The sequence below is a fragment of the Lontra canadensis genome, unplaced genomic scaffold (genome assembly GCF_010015895.1).
Source record: "Lontra canadensis isolate GAN:19392208 unplaced genomic scaffold, GSC_riverotter_1.0 scaffold38, whole genome shotgun sequence".
NCBI classification, from domain to species: Eukaryota; Metazoa; Chordata; class Mammalia; order Carnivora; family Mustelidae; genus Lontra; species Lontra canadensis.
Window position 1 is genome coordinate 8,148,613 of NW_022631032.1, and position 24,646 is coordinate 8,173,258.

At 47.8% G+C, this 24,646-nt stretch overlaps 1 protein-coding gene across 1 annotated transcript in view; it reads right to left on the reverse strand.

The window, feature by feature from the left end:
• Positions 1 to 24,646, reverse strand: part of CLSTN2 (calsyntenin 2) — a 585,388-nt gene that overhangs the window by 27,064 nt on the left and 533,678 nt on the right. The window contains exons 11-12 of the mRNA XM_032869258.1: positions 13,255 to 13,417; positions 17 to 183 (exon numbers count right to left, since the gene is read on the reverse strand). Coding sequence (XP_032725149.1) covers positions 17 to 183; positions 13,255 to 13,417 — 330 coding nt within the window. The remainder of the gene's footprint in view (positions 1 to 16; positions 184 to 13,254; positions 13,418 to 24,646) is intronic.

Below are 24,646 nucleotides of genomic sequence, written 5' to 3' on the forward strand. Positions count from 1 at the left end.
CTTGCTCATTCCTTACCTTTATGCCTTGGCCGAGGCTTTCCAGGGAATTAATATCCAGTCCTTCCTTGCAGGCCTGTAGGCAGGAGATCACCTTCTGACTCTCCATTTTGCCAGGGCGGATAGTGAGACTGGCCAGGCTCCCATGAAAGAATTGAGCAAACCGCGGTTTGGTGACTTCTCCTCCTAAAAGGGAAAGCAGCAGGGTCATTTGCCCTGTGGAGACTGGATCCGGAACACCACTTCATGGCACGATCTGGCTGGAGGACCAAGGACACTGTGACTGCGTCCCCTCAGCCTGAGCTTTTCCTGCAGAGCGGGAAGCTCAGTGGCCAGACTCAACAAGAGGATATTATCTGACACCAAGATGTTGGAGCTCCGCAGCTGCACTGATTTAGAAATCCTGGAATTCCTGATTGGAAACAGCTGCCTTCAGAGGCATGCGCAGCGTTAGGAGAGAGAAGGGATCCTAGAGAGTAAAAACGGGAGGACTGTTGTGTGCCTGACTGTCTGATAGGGACTTCAACTGAGCAAGTCTGCAAAGAAGGGATCTGTGTTTCCCATTCACAGCCCAAGAACCTTGAAACTCAGAAAGGTTGAGGGACTTGGTACAGGACACACAGCTGAACCCAAGAGCTGGCTCTCTATTCCCAGTCTGTCTGACCCCAAAACTGGCATTTGCTTTCCCTAAATTCCACAGAGAGGTTGGAAGGCAGTCGAGGACTCCTAGAGACCCACATCCCTGGGCTCTGGCTCTCCTGCAATGAATTGATTTTGTCCTTGCTTAAATTCAAGTTCTTTGGCAGAGGAGGACTTCCTTGATTCTGTTCTACCTCTTTGTCCTCATCACCTACTTCTTGTTTTCCACCTTCTCTCTATGGGCTGAGCCGAGTCCTATCTGAGCTCAGTCCTGCTCTTTAGCACAGGAAACCGTTCAACGTCACTCGGGTCAAGGCCCCTCCTCCCATCTTCTCCTTGGTTTTCTCAAGGTCTCCAAAGCAAAAGCTGCCCTCAGACCCATTTGAATCCTACCTCTTCCAGGAGGTCTTCCCCACAGCTTTCACGGAGCACAGGCCCCTTCCGTCTCCGGGCAGCCTGCACCGACAGGCCAGCCTTGATCTTGCACTTCCGTTCAGAGAGGTAGTGGGACGTATGAGAAACATGGAGGTGGGCTGAGCCCCAGCTCTGCTAATTCCCCGGGTAGGTTTTGTAACCTCTGAGCCTCTGCTTGCTTGTGGGGGCAATTCTGGGTTTTGGCTCCCCATTCCCGTCCTCTCTCAGAGGACTCCTGCAGCCTCCAGCAGGACCTGGCTCCTGCAATGCATCCCTAGCGAAGCGTGCTCCCGTGAGACACCACCCTGGAGGGCACATTTCTGTTTCTACTAGAGTGACACCACAGTGACTTGTCTGCCCTTCCACTAGCCACTCAGTGCCAGCTGAGCCTGGACCTCAGCCGGAAGGGGCGGAAGGCTCTCCCCTGGGGCCCTCTACCTCAGCCCTGGGCTAGAAGGTGCTCCTAATACCAGCATTCCTATATGCCTGACAGTTCTACTTCTTAGTAGCCAGTCCTTCGTTATTCTAATTCCCTACTGTAGTTAATAATTCTCTATACTGATCTGTTGAAAGTGCAGTGTGGTTTTCTCCTGTGATTGAGTACACACTGGTACACCTTCTCTGTTGGCATGCATAACTTTTTGCTCTCACCTGTTCCTCCTCACAGTGAGATACCACCTCCAAACTGCTTATATTAGGCAAATCCCATGGTCTTTCAAGGCCCCTTCAGCCTTCTGTGCCCTGCTTGCTCACAGAAACCTTTCATGAGCCACCCTGTCTACTAGCCCTCTCCATGTCTGGAGCCCCCTCCCCGCCGTGTCCTCTCCTTGCCCTGAGCCTGAGAGCACGGACTTCATTTGAACATACCCTCAGAACCCGGCGTTGCTAATGGTTTACATGTGTGGGCTTTATGTCCTCAATAGCCTATGACTGTGGTTCGCAACCTTGGCTGCACACTTTCATCACCTGGGGAATCTTTAAAAAGTCAAACTGATTCTGGTGCAGGGTCCCACCCAGAGATATTGTGACTTAATTGGTGTGGGGAGTTCCAGAAGCTCCTCAGGCACATCAAATGTGAATCCAAGTTTAGGAATCCCTGGCTATAAGCTTCTTAGGTTGGATCTTCTGCACGCTCCGGTGTGATCTCTCTCTCTCATCTCCTTCCAGGTGATGTTTTCAGAGTTTGATAACTTGCCCACAGCTACACAGCCGGCTTACTCCTGCTACCCTTCCCATGCTGTTAGAATGTAGCTGTTTAAGTCTCTCTCCTGGATGGCAGGGACCACTCATGCATTACTCAATTTAATGAAGATGATACTGAGCAGGTATTAAGGGCAGAGGGAGGCACTGGGCACTTTGCATAACTTGGCTCATTTATTCCTCTCAACAGCACAGGGCCCCTATGTGGTCCCAGTGTGCTGCACCCTGCCCAGCACACAGCAGACCTTTCGTAACTGTTTCCCAGACTGAAAGGGATGGTGAATTAATGCCAGCAGAGCAGTGGACATTGTGGAGTCTCTCCAAAATCCATCTCACCTCGGCCCTCTTGTAGCAGCAGCCCAGAGGTTGGCGGGAGTTGACTTGAATTCCAGGGATGGATTCTACTTAGTCACAGCTAATCAGGTTTTCCTGTTGCCCTCACTCCAGTGACTGAGTCAGGTGTCAACTTCAGATGAAGCCCATCAGTACCTGTGTCCACTAAGCCACAGAGGTTGGCCCAGGAGTGATCATGAGACCAAATTTAGGCCAATGAGATGAGAGAAGAAATTAACCAGCAGCCTTTGGGAAAAGGGCCTCCATTTTCTCTCCAGAAACTTTATGGAACCCACTCTCGCTCTCTTCCCTGGAGATGATTATGTGAAGAAGGAAGGTTTGGAGCTGCGGCAGCCATCTTGTAGGCAGACCAGGGCCAACCAAGAAGGAGGGCAAGGCCGGGAGAGTCCTAGCAGAGGAGGACCTCCTCACTGCGCTACCACAGCACATCCTCAGCCAAGGGAGTCAATCACCCACTTTTACAGTTTAAGCCATTTTGACTCACACTGTTGTTCTCTGCCACCAAAAATTTATCACTTTGAAAATGAAAGAAGATTCTATCAAAGTACTCAGTCCACAGGGAACTCTAAACAGATTTGCCTTTGAGGAATGCCCTGATGTGGCAATGACCTGAGAGTGAGGGGGAACCCATCTCAGGCCTTCTAGTCCAGGTCCTCAAACACCCCATAGATAAAGTACCCCTCAGTGCCATTAGCCTGTTCCTGCCCCAGCAAAGGGGCACTTCCACTGACCTGCAGAAAGAAGGGTGTGAACGTGGGTGTGCATGGTGGAGCTGCCACTCTCCAGAGCATTCAATGGGCCATTGTTTCTCTGCTTTGTCTACCACATGTCCCCTTAGAGCAGCAGATGCAGCAACTATCATTTACTGGGTATGCACTACGTCTCCAACACAGTGCCAAGTCCTCCACAGACATCATCTTACTGAACCTTACGTGACTCTTGGGATGGAGGTACTTTTTCTGTAGTTAGAACGGAGTAAACTCAGCCTGAGAGAGAGGTAAGTGGCCTGAGGCCACACAAGTAGGAAGTGGTGAGGTGTGGGCCCCACAGGCAGCAGGGCCAGCTGGGGCATCCTGGAGTACTGGCCGGCCCGGGCCAGGGTGAGAATGACCAGAAGCCCTCTGTGGTCTGTCTTCTAGCCATCTCAAGGTCACACTCTGCAACTCCATGTTTAAAGACCAAAGACCAAACTTCACGACTCTCTCGGATACTAAGACATTTTCCTACACACCGTTTTCTCTCCGCAAAACATTCATGTTCTGTACATTTTGATTCAAGGATCCCAGATCTGTGATGTACTCTATGTATTAATGGTGCAGCTCCAGGAAATTGATTCAATTAGCACCTTGCAATAGGAGGCCAGCATAAAATTTGAAATATATTTGCACTCAGGGGTGGCTGGGATGCAGGATTTAAAAAATAATAGATACATTGAAAATCTCTTTCTTTTTAATATCTGGGGTGTCTTCATAAACCACATGGATACTCTGTTAACCTTTAGACACAAATACGCTCATGAATTATTTCAAGAAAAAAAAAAACATAACCTGATTTCTTACACAAAGAACTTTCTCTACATGTTTGTGAATGTGATTTTGGGTTTCCGTGGCTAGATCTGCACACGTTTCTAGAGTGTTTGCTGAAAGCCCAGCCTTCTGTTAGATTCAGCTAATTATAAGATGTAGACCACGCTCTCTAGGAACTTATATATAGTTGGGAGAATAAAGTACAGACTCTGGGAAAATAAAAATATAAGAGTAAATTACCAGTGCAATAGATGATCTAAGGCAGGGCATGACTAATTCCAAACAAATGATACAGATGAGGTGTCCAACAGATCAGAGCAGAAAAATAATAGCCATTATTTCTGAGGCCCTTAAAACATGGTGAACTCTTTCACGTGCAATTTTATTTAATACTTAAGTGGCAGGATAGTATATTTGAGACCTTAGCCTCTATTGATTTGATTTTTCCTGAGGATTTCTCCCATCTTACCCTGACTTTAGACACATATCTGGTTTGTGCTCATTGTCACAGGGAGCATTGTGACAAGGAGAGGAGCAGATGAGACTTAAAGCTGAGTTTCTTCCCCAGTTTTGTTTCCAGGAGTCTAAACCCTGGAGGGTGGGGAAATCTCGGTATGGACCCACATTTGGGGAAGAGTAGAAGAAGAAACTCTGGCTTCCCGCAGACAGGAAAATGTCACCCTCTAGGTGGGGGGCTGGCAGGGAGGTAGTGGAGGGGGTAAGGACATAGGGGTGCAGAATGAGCCCCCGAAGCTGGTCACCTGGGCTGAGCCTTGGCAGTGGAGCACGATGCTGGAGGGGATGCTGGCCTGTCACATCTGGACAGATAGGCGGATGGACTGCAGATGGTCTTACAGAGGAAGCATGAGAAGCAGGGAAGATATTTTTGTGTCCCTAAGTAAGACAAGGAAATACTGAGAGATTTTCTGGCCCCATAAGTCCCTTGGTGACAGGACCAAAGAGGTGAGCGCCGTTTCAATGGACATCGGTACAGGACGGTTCCTGGAGGCCCACCGACACCCTAGTCCCACATAAACAGCCCTGAAATCAGCTGGCACTAGGGAAATGGAACAATTTCCAATTTGCCAAGGTCAAATCTCCCCCGCTCAGACAGAAGAGGGGTTCGAAATAAAACTAAGATGGGTGTGGAAAACATAATTTTTCTTTGTGAATTCAGATTCCTATGTGCTAGACTCCTAACTCCTTTTCCAGGTGATGTTTTCAGAGTTTGATAACTTGCCCACAGCTACACAGCCAGGAATTAGTGAAGCCCAGATTCAGACCCAGGTCTGGCTCACTTACAAGGCTTTGACCTGCACGCTGTCTGACAGATGGGGCCGGGAGGGTTCAAAGAGGATTCCTCGAAGGATGTAATAATTGGGCTGCTTCATGAAGATGGGGACAGGTTGGGACTGACACAACCCTGGGGGAGAATGTCCAGTTACACTGGGTTCTGTGGACACAGAAGGGCTTCAGCAGCAATTGCTCTGAGCTAGAATTTGCACTGGGACTGAACTCCCCTGAAGCTTTCCTTCAACTGAGAGGTGGGACCCAACCACCTCAGTAGCTTTTGAACTACTTCCCTCTAAGTCTAAGTAGAAGACCCACGTGGTGTGAGCGTGCTGTCTCCCTGCTCCAGGAAGTGTGTGCGGGATATTGTTGCTCCTTTCCTTCCCACTGTCATTCCCGAGTGGGTGCCGCATTTCCTCTTGCTGGTGTTGAATGCTGCTCTGTGCCTGGCTTGTTGATGGGGATGCCCCTCAATGAACACAATTTCATGGATGGCTGGGTATCCAGTTTGAGCAATGCAAATGGTGAGACCATCTGAAATCTTGCTTTCCCTCATTTCCTCATTTTGGTGATGAAGACACCCACGGAACGCGAAGGCTAAGTGAAGTCTGTAACAGACCCCCCGGGCTAGAGCTTCAGAACTGTCCGCATGGCCCCGGGGCTGCAGCTGTAGGCTACAGGGGACTTGTGGAGGCAGACCATCTGCCGTTGCAGCTGACCATAACCATTCACAGCAGGCTTTCTCAACCCCTTCCATGTCTATGTATCCATCTCTCCAGTCTTTCCAGCAGATGTCTCCTATGTGGCATGTTCCAAGGCGTGACCCCAAAAATCATCTCTGTGGGGTCAGGGACCTGAATTCATGGAGTTGCAAGGGCCCTCATATATCACCCAGGAGATTCCCTCTTCATCCTCCAGATGAAGAACTGAGGACTAGAAAGACAAGACATTTTTCAAAGGACCAGAGCCACAGGGAGGGTCTGGAATCCTCTTCTTCTAGCTCCAAACTCAACCCTCCCTATACTGGACCATGATGGGTCTTAGTTACCTTTACGACTTAGCTTGACATTGTCCAGTCTGTGGGAAAAAATGCCCTGGGAGTTCACTCAAGTGATTTGACTCCAGATTCCAGAATCCTCTGGTCTTCCGTACTTGAATATGCAATGTCACCGGGCCATCCATCGTCTCTAGAAGTGGAGATGGTGTAGAAGGTGCAAGCGAGGGTCAGGGTCTGGTGGCAGAGACCTGGGTGCAAATCCAAATCTGTGTGGCCCTTAGCAAGGCACTTCTCTCCCCTCTCAGTTTTCTCATCTGCAGAGTGGGGATCCCATTCTTATCCAGGCAATAAGGTTGTGAAAGGGGAAGGCATGCACTTAGCTCCACAGGGTGTAGGAACTCAAGAATGGCAGCTAGTTGTAGGGGCAATGCGAACCAAGGGACTCAAACATGAGATTACATGATGTGAGTTTTCTCTATCTTTCCCTTCAGTGGCTCCCCCCGCTCAAGTGCATCTCTCAGAGAACTTGAAACAATACTGTTTTTGCTCCAAGATCCTTGTCAAATTTTCTAATTGATATTATCTTCAGAATAAGATACAAAGTTAGAATTACAATTCAGTTATACTGTGTTTCCAGCCATGATTATTAAAGCAGACTTCATCTGTGTCTTCTTTAAACTAATATACTTTCATGTCAAATTAACTCCAGGGCCTAGAACAATCTTTTCTTGATTTTTCTGACATGGTTAATACCAAGAGACACCTTGTTAGTCATTCCCATGTGTTAGACCACAAACCACATACCTTTGTCAAAACAGCTTCAAAAATGGGGTATAATTCAACAAACATTAGCAACTGACCTTCTCTACTGACATACTGGAGTAGAGAGAAAGGTGAGGAGAGTAGAATCTGGGAGAGCAGACAATCCTTGCCTTCTGTAAACTATAGCTGAGCAGGGGATGGAGAGCTGCATTGGCACCTTCAACAAGATATGTCCCACAGAGTGCTCCAAGAACACTGTCTCAAAAGGAGCGAGTTCCATGGTGAAACAGGACTGAGAAACAAGGATTAAGTAAAATCCAACAGACTGCTTGATTGGTGGGCTCTGGAGAGCTTTTAATAAACTAACGAGCCTGTGATTCTCCTCTGTGGGGGTATGGGGATAAATGAGGCGGTTTCCCAAACTTGACCATGGCCTCCTTATGGAAGGGGCATCCTGTGGGACTGGAGCTTCCCGAAGTCCTCCCCGGGAAATGTCCACCTGACTCTAAGGCAGACTAGGTTAGCACATGCCTCTTTCTTCCAGCAGCAGAGACCCTAGGGATGTAGAATAATTTCAACACAGACTTTATTAAGATAACTTGTACTAAATTAGACCAAACTGATTAAGTGAAGGCATGTACTCCAAGTCCCTGCACTAATTTTAGTATCTGCCGACAAGATGACCTGGAAACATGCACCAGAACTCAGGACCACATGTGGCTCCAATTCCCCTCTGTCAGGAGATGACATGCTATTGATTATTGAAACTCTCAAGGTTATTTCTGCCTTTTTATTAACACTTGTGACCATCCCTATTCTTTACCTTGACTCCTCCCAACGGTCACAGTGGGAGTTCTCTATCTGTCCTTTAACAAGAGGTTCTAATTTTTAGAACCATCCTTTTCTCTCCCTCCTGTGACTTTATTTGTTAAGTAGTGGGTAGGACTCAGCAAGACCAGGACCTAGCGTAGAAAGGTCTCGTCCGAGATGAGGATAGTGTCCTAGTCAGGAGCGGCAAAGCTGGATGCTCTAGGAAAGCTAGAAGGAGCATGAAGGACAGTCTCCAGCAGAAGTAGGGATGAGGTGGTTGCTGTAGATGGGTGACAGGTAGGGAAGCCTGCAGTGAGATCTAGCAAGAGTAGTAAGGATGAGGGAGGGAGCAAGATGGTGGTTTCTTGACGGCATGCCAAGAGTCGTGTTTCTGAAACCTGGTTAGCCACTTTGATGCAATACACAGAGATGCCTCAGTTGTGTCAGGGGAGAGGTGGCCCAGAATTCTACCTGCTGGGGCACCACCCTGAAACCCCGGGGGCTCCCTAAGGTCCTGGTCTGACATGGTCATGGGACAGCTGCCTCCCAGTCCCCATGTGGGCGGGCCCAGTATAGAAATCCAGGGGCAAAGCCGGTGTGAGGATACAACTTTCATAATACATCAGCAGAACTTGGATTTTTGTTGTTAGAAATGGATGAATAGGACATCTAAAGAAAAGGGCAAATTAATTCATCTTTTAAATGATCTTGTCCCCTGACAAGACCCAGAGAGAGACAAGGAACCTGAAATTTGCCTAAAGGCAACAGTTTCTGAGTTGGCCCATACGGAGCTCAGCACTGAGAAGGTGTGATACCATCCTGAGAGCACAGAAGTGAAGGCAGGGCAGTATGCATGGGCCGCAGAGGGGAAGAGGACCCTTCTACCATGCGAGGTCCATCCTCGCTGCAAAAGCCTTTCTCTACGATTAAGATACGTGCTGGAGGCTATACTGGCAACATTTCTTAAGTGTAAATGAAGTCTCTCTTTTTTTTTTCTTAATTATTAGAAAAACTACCAGTGAAAATGATGTTCCACTGATTACTTTGGCTTTCAGATTCGCCAACAGGACACAGCAGGCTAATTGGGGCTGCGGAGCACTGCCCAGCCATGGAGCTGTAGTCTGGGCCCGAGAGCATCCAACAAGCAGCTGCTATCAAATTATTTTCTATCCCCATTGTGAAACTCCATTTGGAAATTTCACAAATGGGAAATCGTTTCCTTGCCAACCTCAGAAGCACCTAAAAAGCTCCCCACAATCGCAGGCCCAGAGGCAATTAGAGCCTCTCCCAGCGGGCTTAGAATATGCATGTAAGTGGACTTCAGAAAGTTAGCAATGTGCCCAATAACGGCTGCATCGTGGGCTGTCAATTTCACAGCCCTACATCCTGTAGAAAGGGCTTCTAACGTGTTCTTCCAAGACAAAGCATGGCTCCAAGGAGGATGAGTCTTGATGTGAACCCAAGCTCCTTCAGGAGGCAGTCTGGCATCTTACAGTCACGATGGGTTGCAACTCCTCTTCCCAGCCTCTTTTGCACCCATCCCAGTCCCTGTACCTTGCAGTGACATTGACTGTGCCCACGCCTCAGTGAAGATTCCTTATTTTCCTGCTGAACTCTCACCCATCCTAGAAAGCTCAAGTTTCAAGCTTCTTAAGGACTGTCTCCTATGCTGAAAATGTGCCAGTATATCATCTTTCCTCTTGGGGAAGATACCCAAATCTCCATGGCCCAAAAGATAGCGTGATCAGGGTCCCGCCTACACGACAAGGGCCATGTTCCAATACTCGTCTTCTGACTGGCTATTCTCCTGCCTCACTGACTTTCCCTCTGACCTGCAGATGGACCTGGGTGAGCAGGGTCCATGTGGGAGGGTCCATCCTGAGGAAGGGAAGAAACATCTGTGCACACAGGGACCCACGGTGAGGCTGGAATCATGGAAGCCAGAGCATACCCCATCTGCATACTGCCTACCATGGGGCGCTCAAGTGCAAGGAGCAAAGAAGGGATGGAGGAGGGGACCAGCAGGTGTTTTCCAATGGATACATTTATTCCAGTGAAACATGCCAAACATGCCCCGTTTAACTATCACCTCTTCCTTACACGGACAAGGGAGGTATTAGCCTGGTTTTATAGATGAGAGAGTAGTTGCTCTGGGAAGCTGCAGATTCTGCTGGTTCCATACAGCTAGGATGTAGCAGGATGTGGGTTTGACTCACATTCCAAATTTTCTGACTCTAAAGCCTAAACTCTTTCTCCTTGTTCTGTGGAGGGTCACTTAAGGAAGTGGACAGCCAGGGATTAGCAAGGGGAATGCAGGGTGGCTGTGGGTTTTTTATTCCAGAGTGGACAGATGTGTCAGAAGTTTTCCACATCAGCTTCTGTGTTTTCCCAAACACATAGTTCCATCAACAAAATGATCAACCAGCCACAATGAGGAGAACACAGGCTCTAAAGACTTGGGGTCAGGCAGGTTTGGCTGGGTGACCTCGGGTCAGCTCCTTCACCTCTGAAAGCCTCAGGTTCTTTATCTACAAGCTGGGACTCCTGGCTCTTTCTCACAGGACTATAAATACCCAGGTATGTGAAGAGCTTCCTCACAGCCCTGGCTCTTAAAGTGTGTGTGTGTGTGTGTGTGTGTGTGTGTGTGTGTGTGTGTGTAGGGGATGGTGGTTGTGGTGGGAGCAAATATTTCTTTCTATTGGTGTACAGGTCTCCAGATGGAGTGGAGGCACATCTGGTCCTGAGGAAGAGGGCCATCTATGCCTCTCAGCCTGAGGGAGAAGTTACCAGGAATCACTCAGAGAATCTGGGCACTGAGCCTGGAGCCCACAGCAGGGGGAGATTGGGGTTGCCTCATTTAGGGAAGGGTGGTTGTATTTTTTTATATGGGAAGGACAGTCAAATATCTGTGACTAAGTGGATAGGCCATGGTGCTCATCAGTATTGTTCATAAAATAGTTTTTGTTTTTGTTTTTTTTTCCTTCCAGACACATTGTAGATTTTTACTTTCCTTCTTTCCTGGAGTTAGGTGTGGACGTCTGAATTGCTAAGGCCAATAAAATGGGAGTGAAAATGATCAGTGTCACTGGTGGATGAAAGCTGTAAGAGCTCATGCACCATTCATCATGTTTTCTTTTTTCTCTTTCTCAGTACAAAGCAATAGGGCTGCTCTGTCTGCTTGGGTCTCAGACTGAAGGAAAAGAGAAGAGCCCTCAAGGATCTGCAGTGAATACAGACTGAACTATCTTAAGTACATGAGAACTGGGGCTTGATTGTCACTGCAGCACAACTTAACCTATGCTAACTGATTGAAAGAGGTCATCTTAATTCTTTATAAAAGTACTTTTTATTTTGGTAGGACTGTTTTCCCGCCCAGAAGACATGCAACTGGGCAACAGTGCCTGTAACTGTCCTTGTAGAGGTGGGGGCAGGTTTCCATTGCGAGCTGGAGGGACAGAGATCTGAGTGTGGTCTCTGAGGGCCTCTAAAGGAGGAGTCATGGTGAGGTTCATAATGAGGACATCACTGGATAGGCGGTATCCAGTCCATGTCCCAGAATATCCAGAGGCTGGCTGTGCTGTCCAGCTGGGGCACTGAGCCATAGGAGAGAGCCAGCCCTCTGGCCCGACTGTGTTCAGTGACTAATGATTCCTGTGCCATCTCTGGATCAGTGGCTTGCTACACTCATTAGTTTCATGAATTCTCACCAGATGACAGTCTCCCTTTTCTGAATTCCTGGAGAATTCTGAAATACTGATAAAGTTCTTTTTTAATTTCTTATTTTTTTTATTTTTATTTTTTATAAACATATATTTTTATCCCCAGGGGTACAGGTCTGTGAATCGCCAGGTTTACACACTTCACAGCACTCACCATAGCACATACCTTCCCCAATGTCCATTACCCCATCCCCCTTCTCCCAACCCCCCTCCCCCCAGCAACCCTCAGTTTGTTTTGTGAGATTAAGAGTCATTTATGGTTTGTCTCCCTCCCAATCCCATCTTGTTTCATTTACTCTTCTCCTACCCCCTTAACCCCCCATGTTGCGTCTCCTCTCCCTCATATCAGGGAGATCATATGATAGTTGTCTTTCTCCGATTGACTTATTTTGCTAAGCATGATACCCTCTAGTTCCATTACTGATAAAGTTCTTATCAAGTTCTATTGACATGTCCAATGAACTTCTTAGTATCATGTGACCTATGTCAGATGTTGATTCGGTTACCATGAGGTTGGGTCATCTCAGAGTAGCAATCTGCGTATTTGGGGAACATTTTTCTTCCCCTCTGTGATTGCATTGGTATTTCAAAGTGCCCTACTTTTTTTTTTTTTTTTTTTAAGATTTTATTTATGTATTTGAGAGAGGGATATTGAGCATGAGCTGGGGGAGAGGGGTGGAGGGAGGGGGAGAAGCAGGCTCCCTGCTCAGCAGGGAGCCTGATGTGGGACTTGATCCCAGGATCCTGGGATCATGACCTGAGCTGAAGGCAGAAGCTTAACCAACTGAGCCACACAGACACCTAGCACTCTACCTTTTAAGGGAGAAAAACAAAGTCTCCAACAGAACTGAGTGAAAGGCAGAAAGGTTAAATGTATGTTTAAAGATCTGGTTTTCCTGGTTGCAAAGGGTAGATTAGCTTTCCAGTTTGGGGATTGGAGGAGAGGCAGCAGCAAAGAAACTGAGGAGGGAGCAGAGAACTTCTAGTGGAAAGGCAATAAGAACCCTCTGTCCTTAGTGGGTGGGGAAGGGGCTCAGAGCTGAGCTGAACTTGACAGTGGCCTCCCATGGCCTCACACCTATAGACAATCCACCCCCCACAGCCCTACATATTTGTAAACTCCCAGAGCAGAGGACTGGGGGCTTGAACGACTTGTGTGGGGATAGAGGGAGATCCTGGCTATGGATTAACACTCAACAGAATCAAATGGCAATTTTAATATGGGATTCTACATTCAGCCTTTTCTCTGCACAGCCCCAGTCTGAAATCAGAGAAGGTTCCAGAACAGTAAAAGGCACCAGCAATTCAGAGACAATCATGAAACTGCTCGTGTTGATCTAAAATCAAAATCTGGTCCCAGGGGCCTCATTGTTACACAAGTTTATTGTCTGGATTAATCCTTATTTTTATAGGTCCTGTTTTATTAGTAAGGGGTAGTAAATTTTCTAGGCTAATTCTCATATCACTTGCTTTTTCCCTTTTCTCTCTCAGTACTTTTCATGGATTGTACACAGATGGGCCAGGGAGAAGGGCTTGATGCAGTTACCTTGCCAACAAGCGCCGACTGTAAGTTGCATGGCTATGTGAGATGGATGAATGGGCCAATCGTTGGTCACCAGATAGGGTTCATATGTTGCTCCATCCATGTACAAGGTAACTATGGGAAACTCCACATTGATGACGTAGTAATGCCATTCTTTATCACATATCTAATGAAAAGAAAGAGAACCAACACTTAAAATTGAATATACAATGAAACATCAAACAGGCTTTTATTCTAATTATGAAAGGGAGAGAAGACATTTTTGGGTCAAAATTTTTTATTGCAAAGAACTCAATGCACATAATGGTTGCTGTAACTGAGGTTAGAAAAGCTCACATCAAACTTGATGGGGCAAACCATGGGGTAGAGGAATACTAGAGAGTCTAATCATCAGACAAGTATTTGAGTATGGTCATCTTGGTCACAAAATTAGCAGCTGTCGAGCCTGACAAGGTCTTGGTGGACAGGGTGGGTAACAGCTTAAATTTTCTTTGCATAAAATTTTTCTTAGTTCTTTAGTAGATAAAAAAGTTAAATTGAAATTATTTTCCTAAACTTGGGGATAGGGGAGGCTAGAAAAAGAAAGATACTAGATTAAAAGTAGAAATGAAGGTGGGAATAGAGAAGGGAAGGAGGAAGGGAAAGAGAAAGATGAAAATGGAAGAGAATTAGGGGCTAGAAAGGAGCAAGAGAGAAAGCAAAGAACAGGGGACAAGGAAGGAGGATGGAATGCAGAAGAGTAGGAACTCCTGATTCCTTTGTCTCTAGGAGCAATCAAGGAGTAACCCCATGCCCCCTTCAACTTGAGCAAAATACATTCTGAGAAAGATGGTCTTCCCAAGGGGACTCACATACATCCTGCTTTGGAGGATGTGGGGAGGCAGAGAAGGACCATAAATGCTCCTCCTCGTCTGGACAGGTGCAGAGCATTCTCACACTTATGGCCTCTCCCAACTTTTGTGCCCAAGATTCCTGGTCTTAGGGCTAGAAGCCAAACCCAACTTTAATGGATGGGTAGGGACACTGGGAGCTAGAATGGAGTCATAACCCCTGACCTCAAGGAGCTGAACTCCCACAGCATGGTCCAAATGGAAATTGGAAACCAAGACAAAATAGAAACCAAGTGGGCCTTGGGAAGGGAGATAGGAAGGTGGCCACGCTGGAGAATGGTGCCCCTTCTCTAAGTCCTTAAGCCAGTGCCTTGGGAGTCATGTTTGACATTCTCCACACACCCCTCTCCCTCAAATCCCTCTGCACCCTGTGGAGTCTACCTCTGAAATGTCTCTCATCTGCATCCTTGTCTCCATTGCCCCCACCATCTTTGTCAGTGGAGACAGATGAGTTCTGTATGAAGGTGACCCTCAGGTGAGGGCATCAGAGCCCTCCCTACATCCCATTCTGGATTAAATGTGCTGTTTCTCATGAATAGATAACACCAACAGGGATGCTAAATGATCTTTTCCTTTTCATTTTGGAATAGGAATTTTTTCCTTAATGTTCTTTTTATATTGTCCTGTCTCATGTCTCAGAAAATTGCTCTTTTTGAAGCCCATTAGCCTGATAAAGCCTGATGAATATTTTAGGGCCCTTGGAAGGTAATCAGGTGGTGTCAAGCAAGTATTTCCCAAATCCTGTTATACCCCCCTGCACATAGAGCTCAGTACCTGCTTCTGAGATCCTAACCAAGTTTATATCCCTCTGGCTACAAGCCTGAGACCAGATGTTGGGCTGGGGGCAGGCTCTTAGGCTGACCCAGTGTTGTGGAAGTGGTACAAAGGAAGACCTGGAGACAAAGTCTAGGTGTAGTAAAGGAGTGGGGAACTAAGAAGAAGGCATCAAATCCAAGCAGGCCCATCCAATGCACCTTGGACTTGACGTCTGCAATCAAGAATACACAGACAGCATATTCCAGAACCTGGAAGATGGCTCACATCCTGGGGAGGGTCTCTAAGGCATGGAGATATCTCTGCCCAGTACCAGGGTGGGCTAGGAACAGGTGGTAGTGCCATGGCCTTACTGCACCCCATACCCTTTCTAATGCAGGCAGAGCACGACAGTCAACCAGGCAGCCCTGGGAGGCTCCCCTGTCCTGGCCTCCATAGCCCTCTCTCTGCAGCTCTCCTGTCAGGCATGACGGCCATCTTGAATCTGTATGCTGGCTGACTCTCCAGCACTCCACACCTGCTGACTCTGGGCAGAGAGTGAGCCTGTGGCTCGCTTCCTCTCAGGACACTTACGACATTTTTATAGGGCAATTCAGAAAAGTTTGAGGAAGAAATAAAATCATTCCATGACTAATAGTAGCTATGGCCCCTCTCAACATGGCAATCTTTTCCTTGGTGTGCCCCCACCCAGGTTTTCTGAAATGTGCTTCATGAGTAGCAGCCCCCAGGATGCCTTGCATAAAAACAGTGACCCTATATATGGAGCCTAACTTTTTTTTTTTTAATTTCCCATTTCATTTGCATATCCAGGCTTCCAGTAGCCTCAAAGTTTATGCCTGTAATAACTTCCCAACCTTGTTGGAAAATGGAACTTTTCTATTATAGCATTCCTATAAGCATTCTGTGAAACAACTGTGGGAGAAGGTCAATTTGGACTATACTGGGTCTACAATTTAAAAGTTTGCTTGATTCACTTAATATCAACATTAAAATGCCTTTACCAACTTCAGTTTTGGTGGCTATATAGTAATGGCTATACTAAATTATATTTAAATATTCCCTTATTATCAAGTATTAATTATGTAACAACAATATAAAAGATACTGTAATATAATACTGTATTTCTTTATGCATAAATATTTGTCTGCATTTCTGATTATATCTTTAGGAAAGACTCATGGAAGTAGAATTATTGGGCCAAAGGTTGAAGGTATTTTTTTTTTTAAGATTTTACTTATTTATTTGACAGAAAGGTAAAACCAGGGAGCACAAGTGGAGAGAATGGCAGAGGGAGAGGAAAAGCAGGCTCCCCGCTAAGCAGGGAGCCTGATGCAGGGCATGATCCCAGGATCCCAGGATCATGACCTGACCCAAAGGCAGCCGCTTAACCATCTGAACCACCCAGGTGCCCAGGTTGAAGGTATTTTGAAGGCTATTGACGTGCCCTGCTAGGTTTTTTTTTGTTTATTTGTTTCCTGTAAAAATTTGTGCCTATTTATTCTCTTGCCTACAGACTGTAAGAGTGCTTGTGAGTTGTACCCTTACCGCATTATTAACAAAATATATACTCCTGGCAATTTGAAAGGGATTTTATCTCCTTTTAATATGGTTCATAAAGATGGCAAGATTTATATTCTCCAGGGTCAAAAGGGAGGGCCTTCTGGGAGGGGAGCAGCCTGAGCGAGGACTCCCAGGCAGGAATACTGGGGAGCTTCATCGGGTAGCTCCCGCTTGGATCTCAAAAGGCTTTGAGCTCAGAATAGGCTTACGCCTGCGGACTTCCTGCACCAGGTAATCTATGAAGGCAGCTAAGGGAAATGCCTAGTTAGGGTTTCACTAATGTGGATCTATGATGGGGAAGAGACCCACATTAGCCCTCTGCCAGAATTGGAGGGACAAACTGTAATTGAAAAATGATCAAGCCAGGAGGCTGCAAAAATAAATGTGTCAGTGCAATGGCTCAACCATGAAAGAAGGAAATTAGGCAATGTGACCTTTCCAGGGTGGGGGCGAGGTAGAGAGAAGAACTTTAATTCCTGCCTGTTCATGAATCACTGGCGGACAAAGCTGGCACCAAGCATGTCCAGTGCCATCCTCCGAGGCGATGACCAGGGCCTCCGCTGGGCCAGACACACCCTTCTCCCTGAACACCTGCAGCTGTTTCCAGGGTGGGCGGCTACAGCTGCTGTTCAGCCAGCAACTGACCAGAGACCTGTGACCCAGGGACATGTGTTTAGCAGGGATAATGCCAAACGGGGCCTGAGTGGGGAGGACGCTGGTACTCCAGGGTAAGTCAGGGGCCATGGAAGCCTCCCATGAGAGGGAGGCAGACATCAGGCTGCTGACTGGTTGGTGGATCCAAATAGCCTTTAAAGTGTCAGTCCCTCGCACATAGTGGGTGGGAGGGAAATCTATCTCAGGTTGGATAGCTCCATTCAAAATACTGGATTTCCTAGAAAAACCAGGTCTGAACTTGCTTGCAGTGTGGCCCCTTTAAAGGATATCTACTCTGAGAGATGGGAAGGAGGGCAGACACAGAGCGGAAGGGGTCAGGCGAGGCTGGGAAAGGTGAGGCCTGGAGACGAGGCGAGGCGCAGGGACAGATTTGCAAGTGAGATGGCAGGACCTCCTGCAGGTGGGCAGGCGGTATGGGGTGTGGGACAAGGGGAGGAGGATGGTAGTCATAAGGACAATTAATCCTGGACCATGCTTCCCTATCCCTTAGGTTATGGGATCCTCCCCACAACCCTCTGCAGGATGAGGGCTAGCCCTGTCTCTGGCACCTGTAGAAGATAAAGCAAGAGAAATGACGAGAAATGATGTGGTGGCTGATCTCAGGGAGTGTATGTCAGGGGTTCCACATCATGCGGACCCCACTCAGCTTCCACATTTGGCCTCTTGTGTGTTTGTTTCACGTACAACCAGTGGCTAAGCTTTGCACACTCACTGACACTTCAGGGTCTGGAGCAGACACTTATCTCCTGAGTGACAGACTTGCATGTCAAATTGCCCCCACGTGGCCTACCTGACATGCTAGGGCACTCAGGCTCACTGTGTCCAGCATGGAGCCCAACACCTTCCCCGCTCCAGCTCCCCCCTTTCCCCTGACCCCGTGCAGTGTCCCTGCCTCAGCAAATGCTCCTCATGTGACTGTGGATCTGTCCTCAGGCCTCAGGCCAGAACCCTGGGCATAGACTCCCTCCTTCTTTCCCCTGCCCCTCTAGCCAGTGTGCTGCCAAGTCTGGACAACACCCCTTCCCTCCATCCTCATCCCTTGGCCCTAACTCCGACTCAGAATTCCCAAACTGTACTCGAGGGGGGAGATTGAGGAGGCGTGTTCAGACTGTCCAGGGTAAGATGGAAAGCACCCGAGCCAGGGGAGAGGCCTATCTGCAGCAGGGAGACTGCGAGAAAGCTCTGGCATGAGAGTGGGTGGGGCCGAGCTGGCAGCCCGCTAGTGACCAGCTCTGCTGGGGACAGCCACAGAGACCAGCGAAGGAGGGCTCCCAGGAGGCAGTCTGCAGGCTGGGCCGGTGGGGGATGGGCCAGGTGGCACATCTGCCTTAGGAACTTCTGGGTGATCATGTTCTGGACTTCAGGAAAATAAGTGAACCTTTCAAATCCTGACTCCTTCCCCTGTAAAGTGAGGATGAGGAGAGCACCTACATCATAGGGTTATTGTGTGAATTGAGTTAAATAAAGTCTATACCATGCTGTGCACATATTTTCAACCTGAGCAGATAAGAAAACCCCTTTCCTTCTCCAAATAGACTGAGATGCTGCATAAAATAAGGCAACAAAGATAACAAAATAAAACAGAAATAAAAGAATTAGAGAGAAGTCCTTAGGTATAAAAAGCCAATAAAAACCCAAAGCTGCCCCTGAGTATTGAAAGTGAATGGCTGCTGAGGGGCTGGGACCTACCCTGTCAGCCATGGTTTCAAAGCCACTGGGAGAGAGGAATGGAGAGTCCGTCCGCCTCACGGGGACACTAAGACAAGGGCTCAGACAGAGACAAGGGCTCTGAAACAAGTCACCTCAGAGACGTTAGACCCCCAAGCCTGCTCTGTGCACGTGCATCGTCTCCTAGTGGACACAGCCCACCCAGCATAGAAATCTAGAACTCAGAAATGAACTTCACAATGCATCTGCCAGGACTTTAGCCCCCCCCTCCCCGAAAAGACATCCTCAAAATCTAGTAACAGAGATAAGCCTGCCTAGGCCTTGGGCAGGACAATTCCTGTGGGCCTTGAGCTCAGAGTTAAAATTTACAAAACAAAGAGGAGGCAATCCTTTGTATGCCAGAGAAAAAGCAGGCAAAACAAATGATCAAAAACCCATGTTTCAGGAACTACAGAAAATGGAGCTATTAGGGAGGAAATAGGGGAAGGCAGGTTTGAAAAAGAATCAAGGGAAAATTCCAGAAATAAAAGACACAGGTATTGAACTAAAAAGAACAAAATCAAGAACACTGACAATGGAATTGGAGAATTGGGTGATAGATGAGATTGGAGGAAAATGAGGATTTGATAAAGCAATAAAGAGGTATGGATTGTATGGATGATCCCAGGACACATTCCAGCAGAGAGCCTGGCAGACGTGTGGGGGAGGGGTGGGGGGACAGCAGAGGGGCAGGGCTCCTGAAGACCTCCAGTGCCATGCTGGAGGCCTGTGCTACCTTACTGTAGTGCCTTGCATTCTAGAGAGCCATTCTTTACTTTCACAGCCCTCTCACGTGTTAAATCAGAGGATGGTAGAAACACAGAGCTCCACAGCCCCTGGCCCCAGGACATATTCGAAGGTCGAACCTGAACATCCTTTCCTGAAAATGAACAACAACTGAACCAGATGGGTTGAAACCATGCAAATCAGGTTCGCAGTGGGAACTCGCAAGGCCCTTCGGCTTCAGGTCACTGTTTTGGAACATTTAAAAAGATGCGGTTTTGGTTAATGCCAAGGCCAATCTCATGCCAAAGCAAAGATGTCGCTCTTATTTGCAGATCTCTCTACGATCTTCCTAGGAAGGCACCTGTACTTGCTAACTGGCCCAGAGAAATGCAGGGTGTTTTCTGTGGAAGGTGATGAGGACAGCTTTGAAAGCAGCCGCCAGGCCAAAATTGCCAAAAGCAATTGCCGACTCAGGCAGCAGAGCACAGGGGAACAGGAACCATGAGAGGTAGCTTGTGTCGAAGAGACCACCCCATTTGCAGTTTGCTTGAGCAACAATGGGGCAAATCCCCAAAACAAGCCTGAGAAACTGTCCTTACAGTTTGTGCTCACACCGTGTAAATCCTTGTGTGTGTCCAGGATTCAAACTCATCCACAGAGAGAACACACCTACTGTGTACAGAGGACATGGCTGGTACCCTGGAGCAAGCTATGATTTTTTGCTGGGTAATCAGCTTCTTGGACCAGCTGTTTATGCTTTCCCCCTTAAACCAGGCCTTTAAACAAAGCCAACCAGATCTCCCTTCCCCACCCTGGGAGGACACCCTGGGAAGATCTCTTCATTTCCAGCTCAAACTGATGGTCTCATTTTCATGTATTCAAACTCTACTTCAGTTAGTCCCTCGTGCAAACGAAAGCTGCTGTCTCCAGCCTGGGTCTGATCTGCCAATTCTGTAAAGCCCCATGGAGGTAGTAGGGTTGGAGGGTTAATGTGGGAACAGGACACTGGGGCAGCTAATCTGCCCTCAGTGAAGTGGGAATTGTGCATTCTGAGTGCTAGGTCCCTCCCAGGAGTGAGGAAGAGGGACAGGACCAGCCAGGGGAGATGAGGGCCCTCACGTGCCATCTATCAGGAAAGTGTGAATGTTTCAGGCTTCTTTCCCAACGGCAGGATTTGTAAAACAGTCCTGAAGGAGGAATAATGAACAACGGTGTCAGGGTCATAATTGGAGACAATTCATGCAGTTAAACAGGTTTCTTTTAGCAAGACTCCACAGGGCCATGGTTCTCAAAATGTGGTTCCTAGACCACCTGTACGGGCACCAGCTAGGCTTACAGACTGAAGGTTTGTAGCCTCTCCAGATTCCTGTGTTGAAGCTCTAATTCCCAGTGTGATGCCATCTGGGGGGTGAGGTTATGGGGAAGTAATTAGGGTTTGATGAGGCCATGAGGGTGGGGCCCCCTGCTGGGATTAGTGTCCTTATTTATTTTATTTTTTTAAAGGTTTATTGGGAGGGGAGGGGCACAGGGAGAGGGAGAATCTCAAGCAGACTCCACACTGAGCAGGAGTGTGGATGTGGGGCTGGATCATGACCCGAGCCGAAATCAGGAGTCGGACGCATAACGGGTTGAGCCACCCAGGCACCCTGGGATTAATGTCCCAGTGAAGAGGAAAACCAGAGACCCTCTTTTCTCTACCACGTGAGGACACCAAGAGAAGGCGACCATCTACAAGTCAGGAAGTGGGTTTTCACCAAGAGCCGAATCTGCTGGCACCTTGATCTTGGACTTCCCAGTCTCCAAACTGTGAGAAATAAACATCTATTGTTCAAACCACCAAAGCTATGGCATTTTGTTATGGCAGCCTGAGCTAAGACACCTAGGAACCTTTCAGAAATGCAGATTCTCAGACCCCACCCCAGCCACACTGAACAGAGAGACTCTGCAGGTAGGGCCCAGCAGTGTTTTTCTAACAGGCCCTCCATGTGTTCAGACAGGTCAAGTTTGAGAAACTTTGCCTCAGAGAATATGCTAACGTGGGCAATAGAACAGTCAGTTTACCAAATCCGTTGACCTCCTTTGTTTTCCCTTTAGGTACCTAAGAACATCACCTGAAACAAAAAAAGATCAGAAGACACACGCTGTGAAATTCATTCCATTTGTTGAACACGTGTTGAACACGTGTTAACCATGTACCCACTATGTCCTGGACGCTTTCCTGGCCCTGGCAATGTGACAGTGAACAAAGCAGGAAGATTTCTGCCAGTCCCTTCCCACTTTCCAGTGCTTGCACTAGTCTCTCCCCTCCCCAGCCACCGATGAGGCTTCCCCGCTTCTGTTTACAGGTTCCCCAGAGCTTTTCTCTTGAGCATGAGGATTCCCTCGCCCCAACAGCAAAAGGCCTCTCTTAAGCCTGCCAAGCTTTCTTCCTCCTCAGTTTTTGCTGCGAGGATATGCCATAGAATTCATCTGGGGATGTCTTCCTCATGCATTTACCAAACAGCTGACATCTGTCAGGGCCCCAGTGCGCAGATTGGAGCTGCCTAGGCGGGCCATGAAGCATGAGTCTTTTTTTGTTTGTTTAAAAGACTTTTTATTTTTTTTTTAAATAAACATATAATGTATTATTAGCCCCAGGGATACAGGTACCCTCCCTAATGTCTATAACCCCACCACCCTCTCCCTACCCTCCTCCCCACCCCCCCGGGCAACTCTCAGTTTGTTTTGTAAGATTAGGAGTCTCTTATGGTTTGTCTCCCTCCCGATCCCATCTTGTTTCATTTATTCTTTTCCTACTCCCAAATGGAAGCACAAGTCTTAAATCTGACAATTAGGAAAGGTACTATTTCTCTTCAGGTGTTCTTTCCCTGATCACAATCAATTGCACAAAGACAAAGCAGATCACTTGCCCAGAGAAAGGAATGGTCTCGAAAGCGAGATGCTCTAGTTTGGGGCTGAGGTGGGTGCAGGCCCCTCTGATAGAAGACTGAGCCTCTCAGGATACAGAGTGAGGAGCACGACGGCCACCCCAGCATGGGCTCTTGTAGACCCGCCCACTGACTGAATGAATGCACAGTCACAGTAAAAGCCAGTGACACTGGACAGAGATGCTCCAGAAAAGGGGGACATGGGGACCCAGCTCAGGAAGCTGGAGCCTGGTTTTGGGGATAAGGCCAAATCTGGGTCAAATACTTAGAATTCTGAAGCTCTGAGCATGGCAGTCCTAGAGAAAGGGGTAAGCAGGTCCAGCACACATGAGGATTCTAGACAGAAAATGAGGCTGAGGAAGGAGGGTGAAGATCATCAGATACAGGTGGGTCTAGAGAAGACTGACTAGGGAAGGGCCCATGCATGTTGTGAAGGTCTCCTTGTCGGCCTCTGGCTATCCTGGGGGTATCAGCAGCTCCATGCATTCCCACCCAGAGACAGTGGCTTTGAAGTGATCAACTCAGAGGAAAATTCAGCTGTAGCCTCTTACCTGGACAGGGACCTGGGGCAATTTTCTTAAACTTTCTTAAACTTGGTGGTCAATTTCTTCATCTGTAAAATGGGTAAAACCCCTTTGTTGCAGGAAGCTTTGATTATTTATTCAATGGATATTTATTGGTAGTGACTATAGGGCAGAGATTATTCTAGGTGTTGAGTATAGAAAGTGGGCAAAACCAGTAGCAGTTCCTTCCTTAAGGGAATAGCTGAAAAATAGAATACTCATGCGAATAATTTAATGGTCTATCTGAAAGATATACCATGCAGGGGGTGGTGCCAGGTGCCATATGATCTCGTTGTTGAGAGATCTGAACTGGTTGTGGAGATGAGGAAGTGAGGGTGAAGGAAAGGAGGCAGGAGAATGGGCCGATGGGGATAAGAACAGTCAAGGGGAGGGAACAGCCCAGACGATGATGGCCCTGAGGCTGGAGCACAGTGGGGGAAGGGAGAGCTTGTGATCTGGAGGGCAGGGGACTTGGCAGTGCAGGTGTTAGGGAAGGGTCAGTCTCTGCCCCTGCCTTCAGCCCTGCTTCTGCCAGTACCCCCTTATAAAGTCAACCCCAAGCCCCCTGCCCCCAGATTGATTTTCCTGTCTCCTCAGACTGGGCTCTGTCCTGCTCCAAACCTGTGGGGGTGGTAACCACTTTCCACAAAGTGCTCCCTGCTCAGCCTGACCCTAGAGAGGGGCCCTACTGCAGTTCAGTGTTGGGGCTCTGGCACAAGGCCTCCAGAGTTCATAGTCTGATCTGACTACTTCCTGGCTGTGTGATCTCAGGCAACTCACGTTCCCTCTCTCTGCCTCAGTTCCTTCATCTAAAAGATTGAAATAACAACAGTAACTAACTCACTGGGTTGTCCCAAATCCCACACAACACTAGAGGCGCATCTGTAATTTCACATTTGTTAGTAGTCATGTTAAAAAACTAAAAAGAAAGGTGAAATTATCTTTAAGAATATACTCTAACCGAATATATCCATGTATCATTCAACATGCAATCCGTCTCAAAAATTAAGATATTTTATTCATGTTTATGTTTATATATTTTATCTCTTTTTCTTGTTAAGTCTTTGCAATAAATTGTATGCATGTATGACAGCACACCTTGGTTCCAACTGGCCAGATTCCAACCGCTCAACAGACACACAGGGCTCATGGCTATCCTGCCAGTCAGGCCAGCCCCTGACTCTGAGATCCCTGAGGCCAGGGCCTTGTCTGAACTCCAGGTTCTCCATAAAAGCAGATTGCACACATAAAAGCATGGGTGCAAGGAAGAACAGCAGTCATGCTCTGCCAAGCCCTATCTGCTCTCCCTTGGCCTCTTCCTCTGCTACTGGGCACACAGCCCTCCTGCCATGGTGGGGATCAGATCCTGAGGACCAAGTGCCAAATGACCTTTCCAAAGCGAGGATGAGAGGAGCACTTACAGGACCTGGAGCACCAGAAGGCAGTGTGAAGTGAGGAGGGCCGTGTGAAGAAAGAGATGTGGGGTGGTGAAGATTCTCATTGGGTCAAGGAGGACAGGTCCTATTCTAGGAGCCTTTGGCCTTCCACCATAGATGAGGGGAAGAGGAATGGG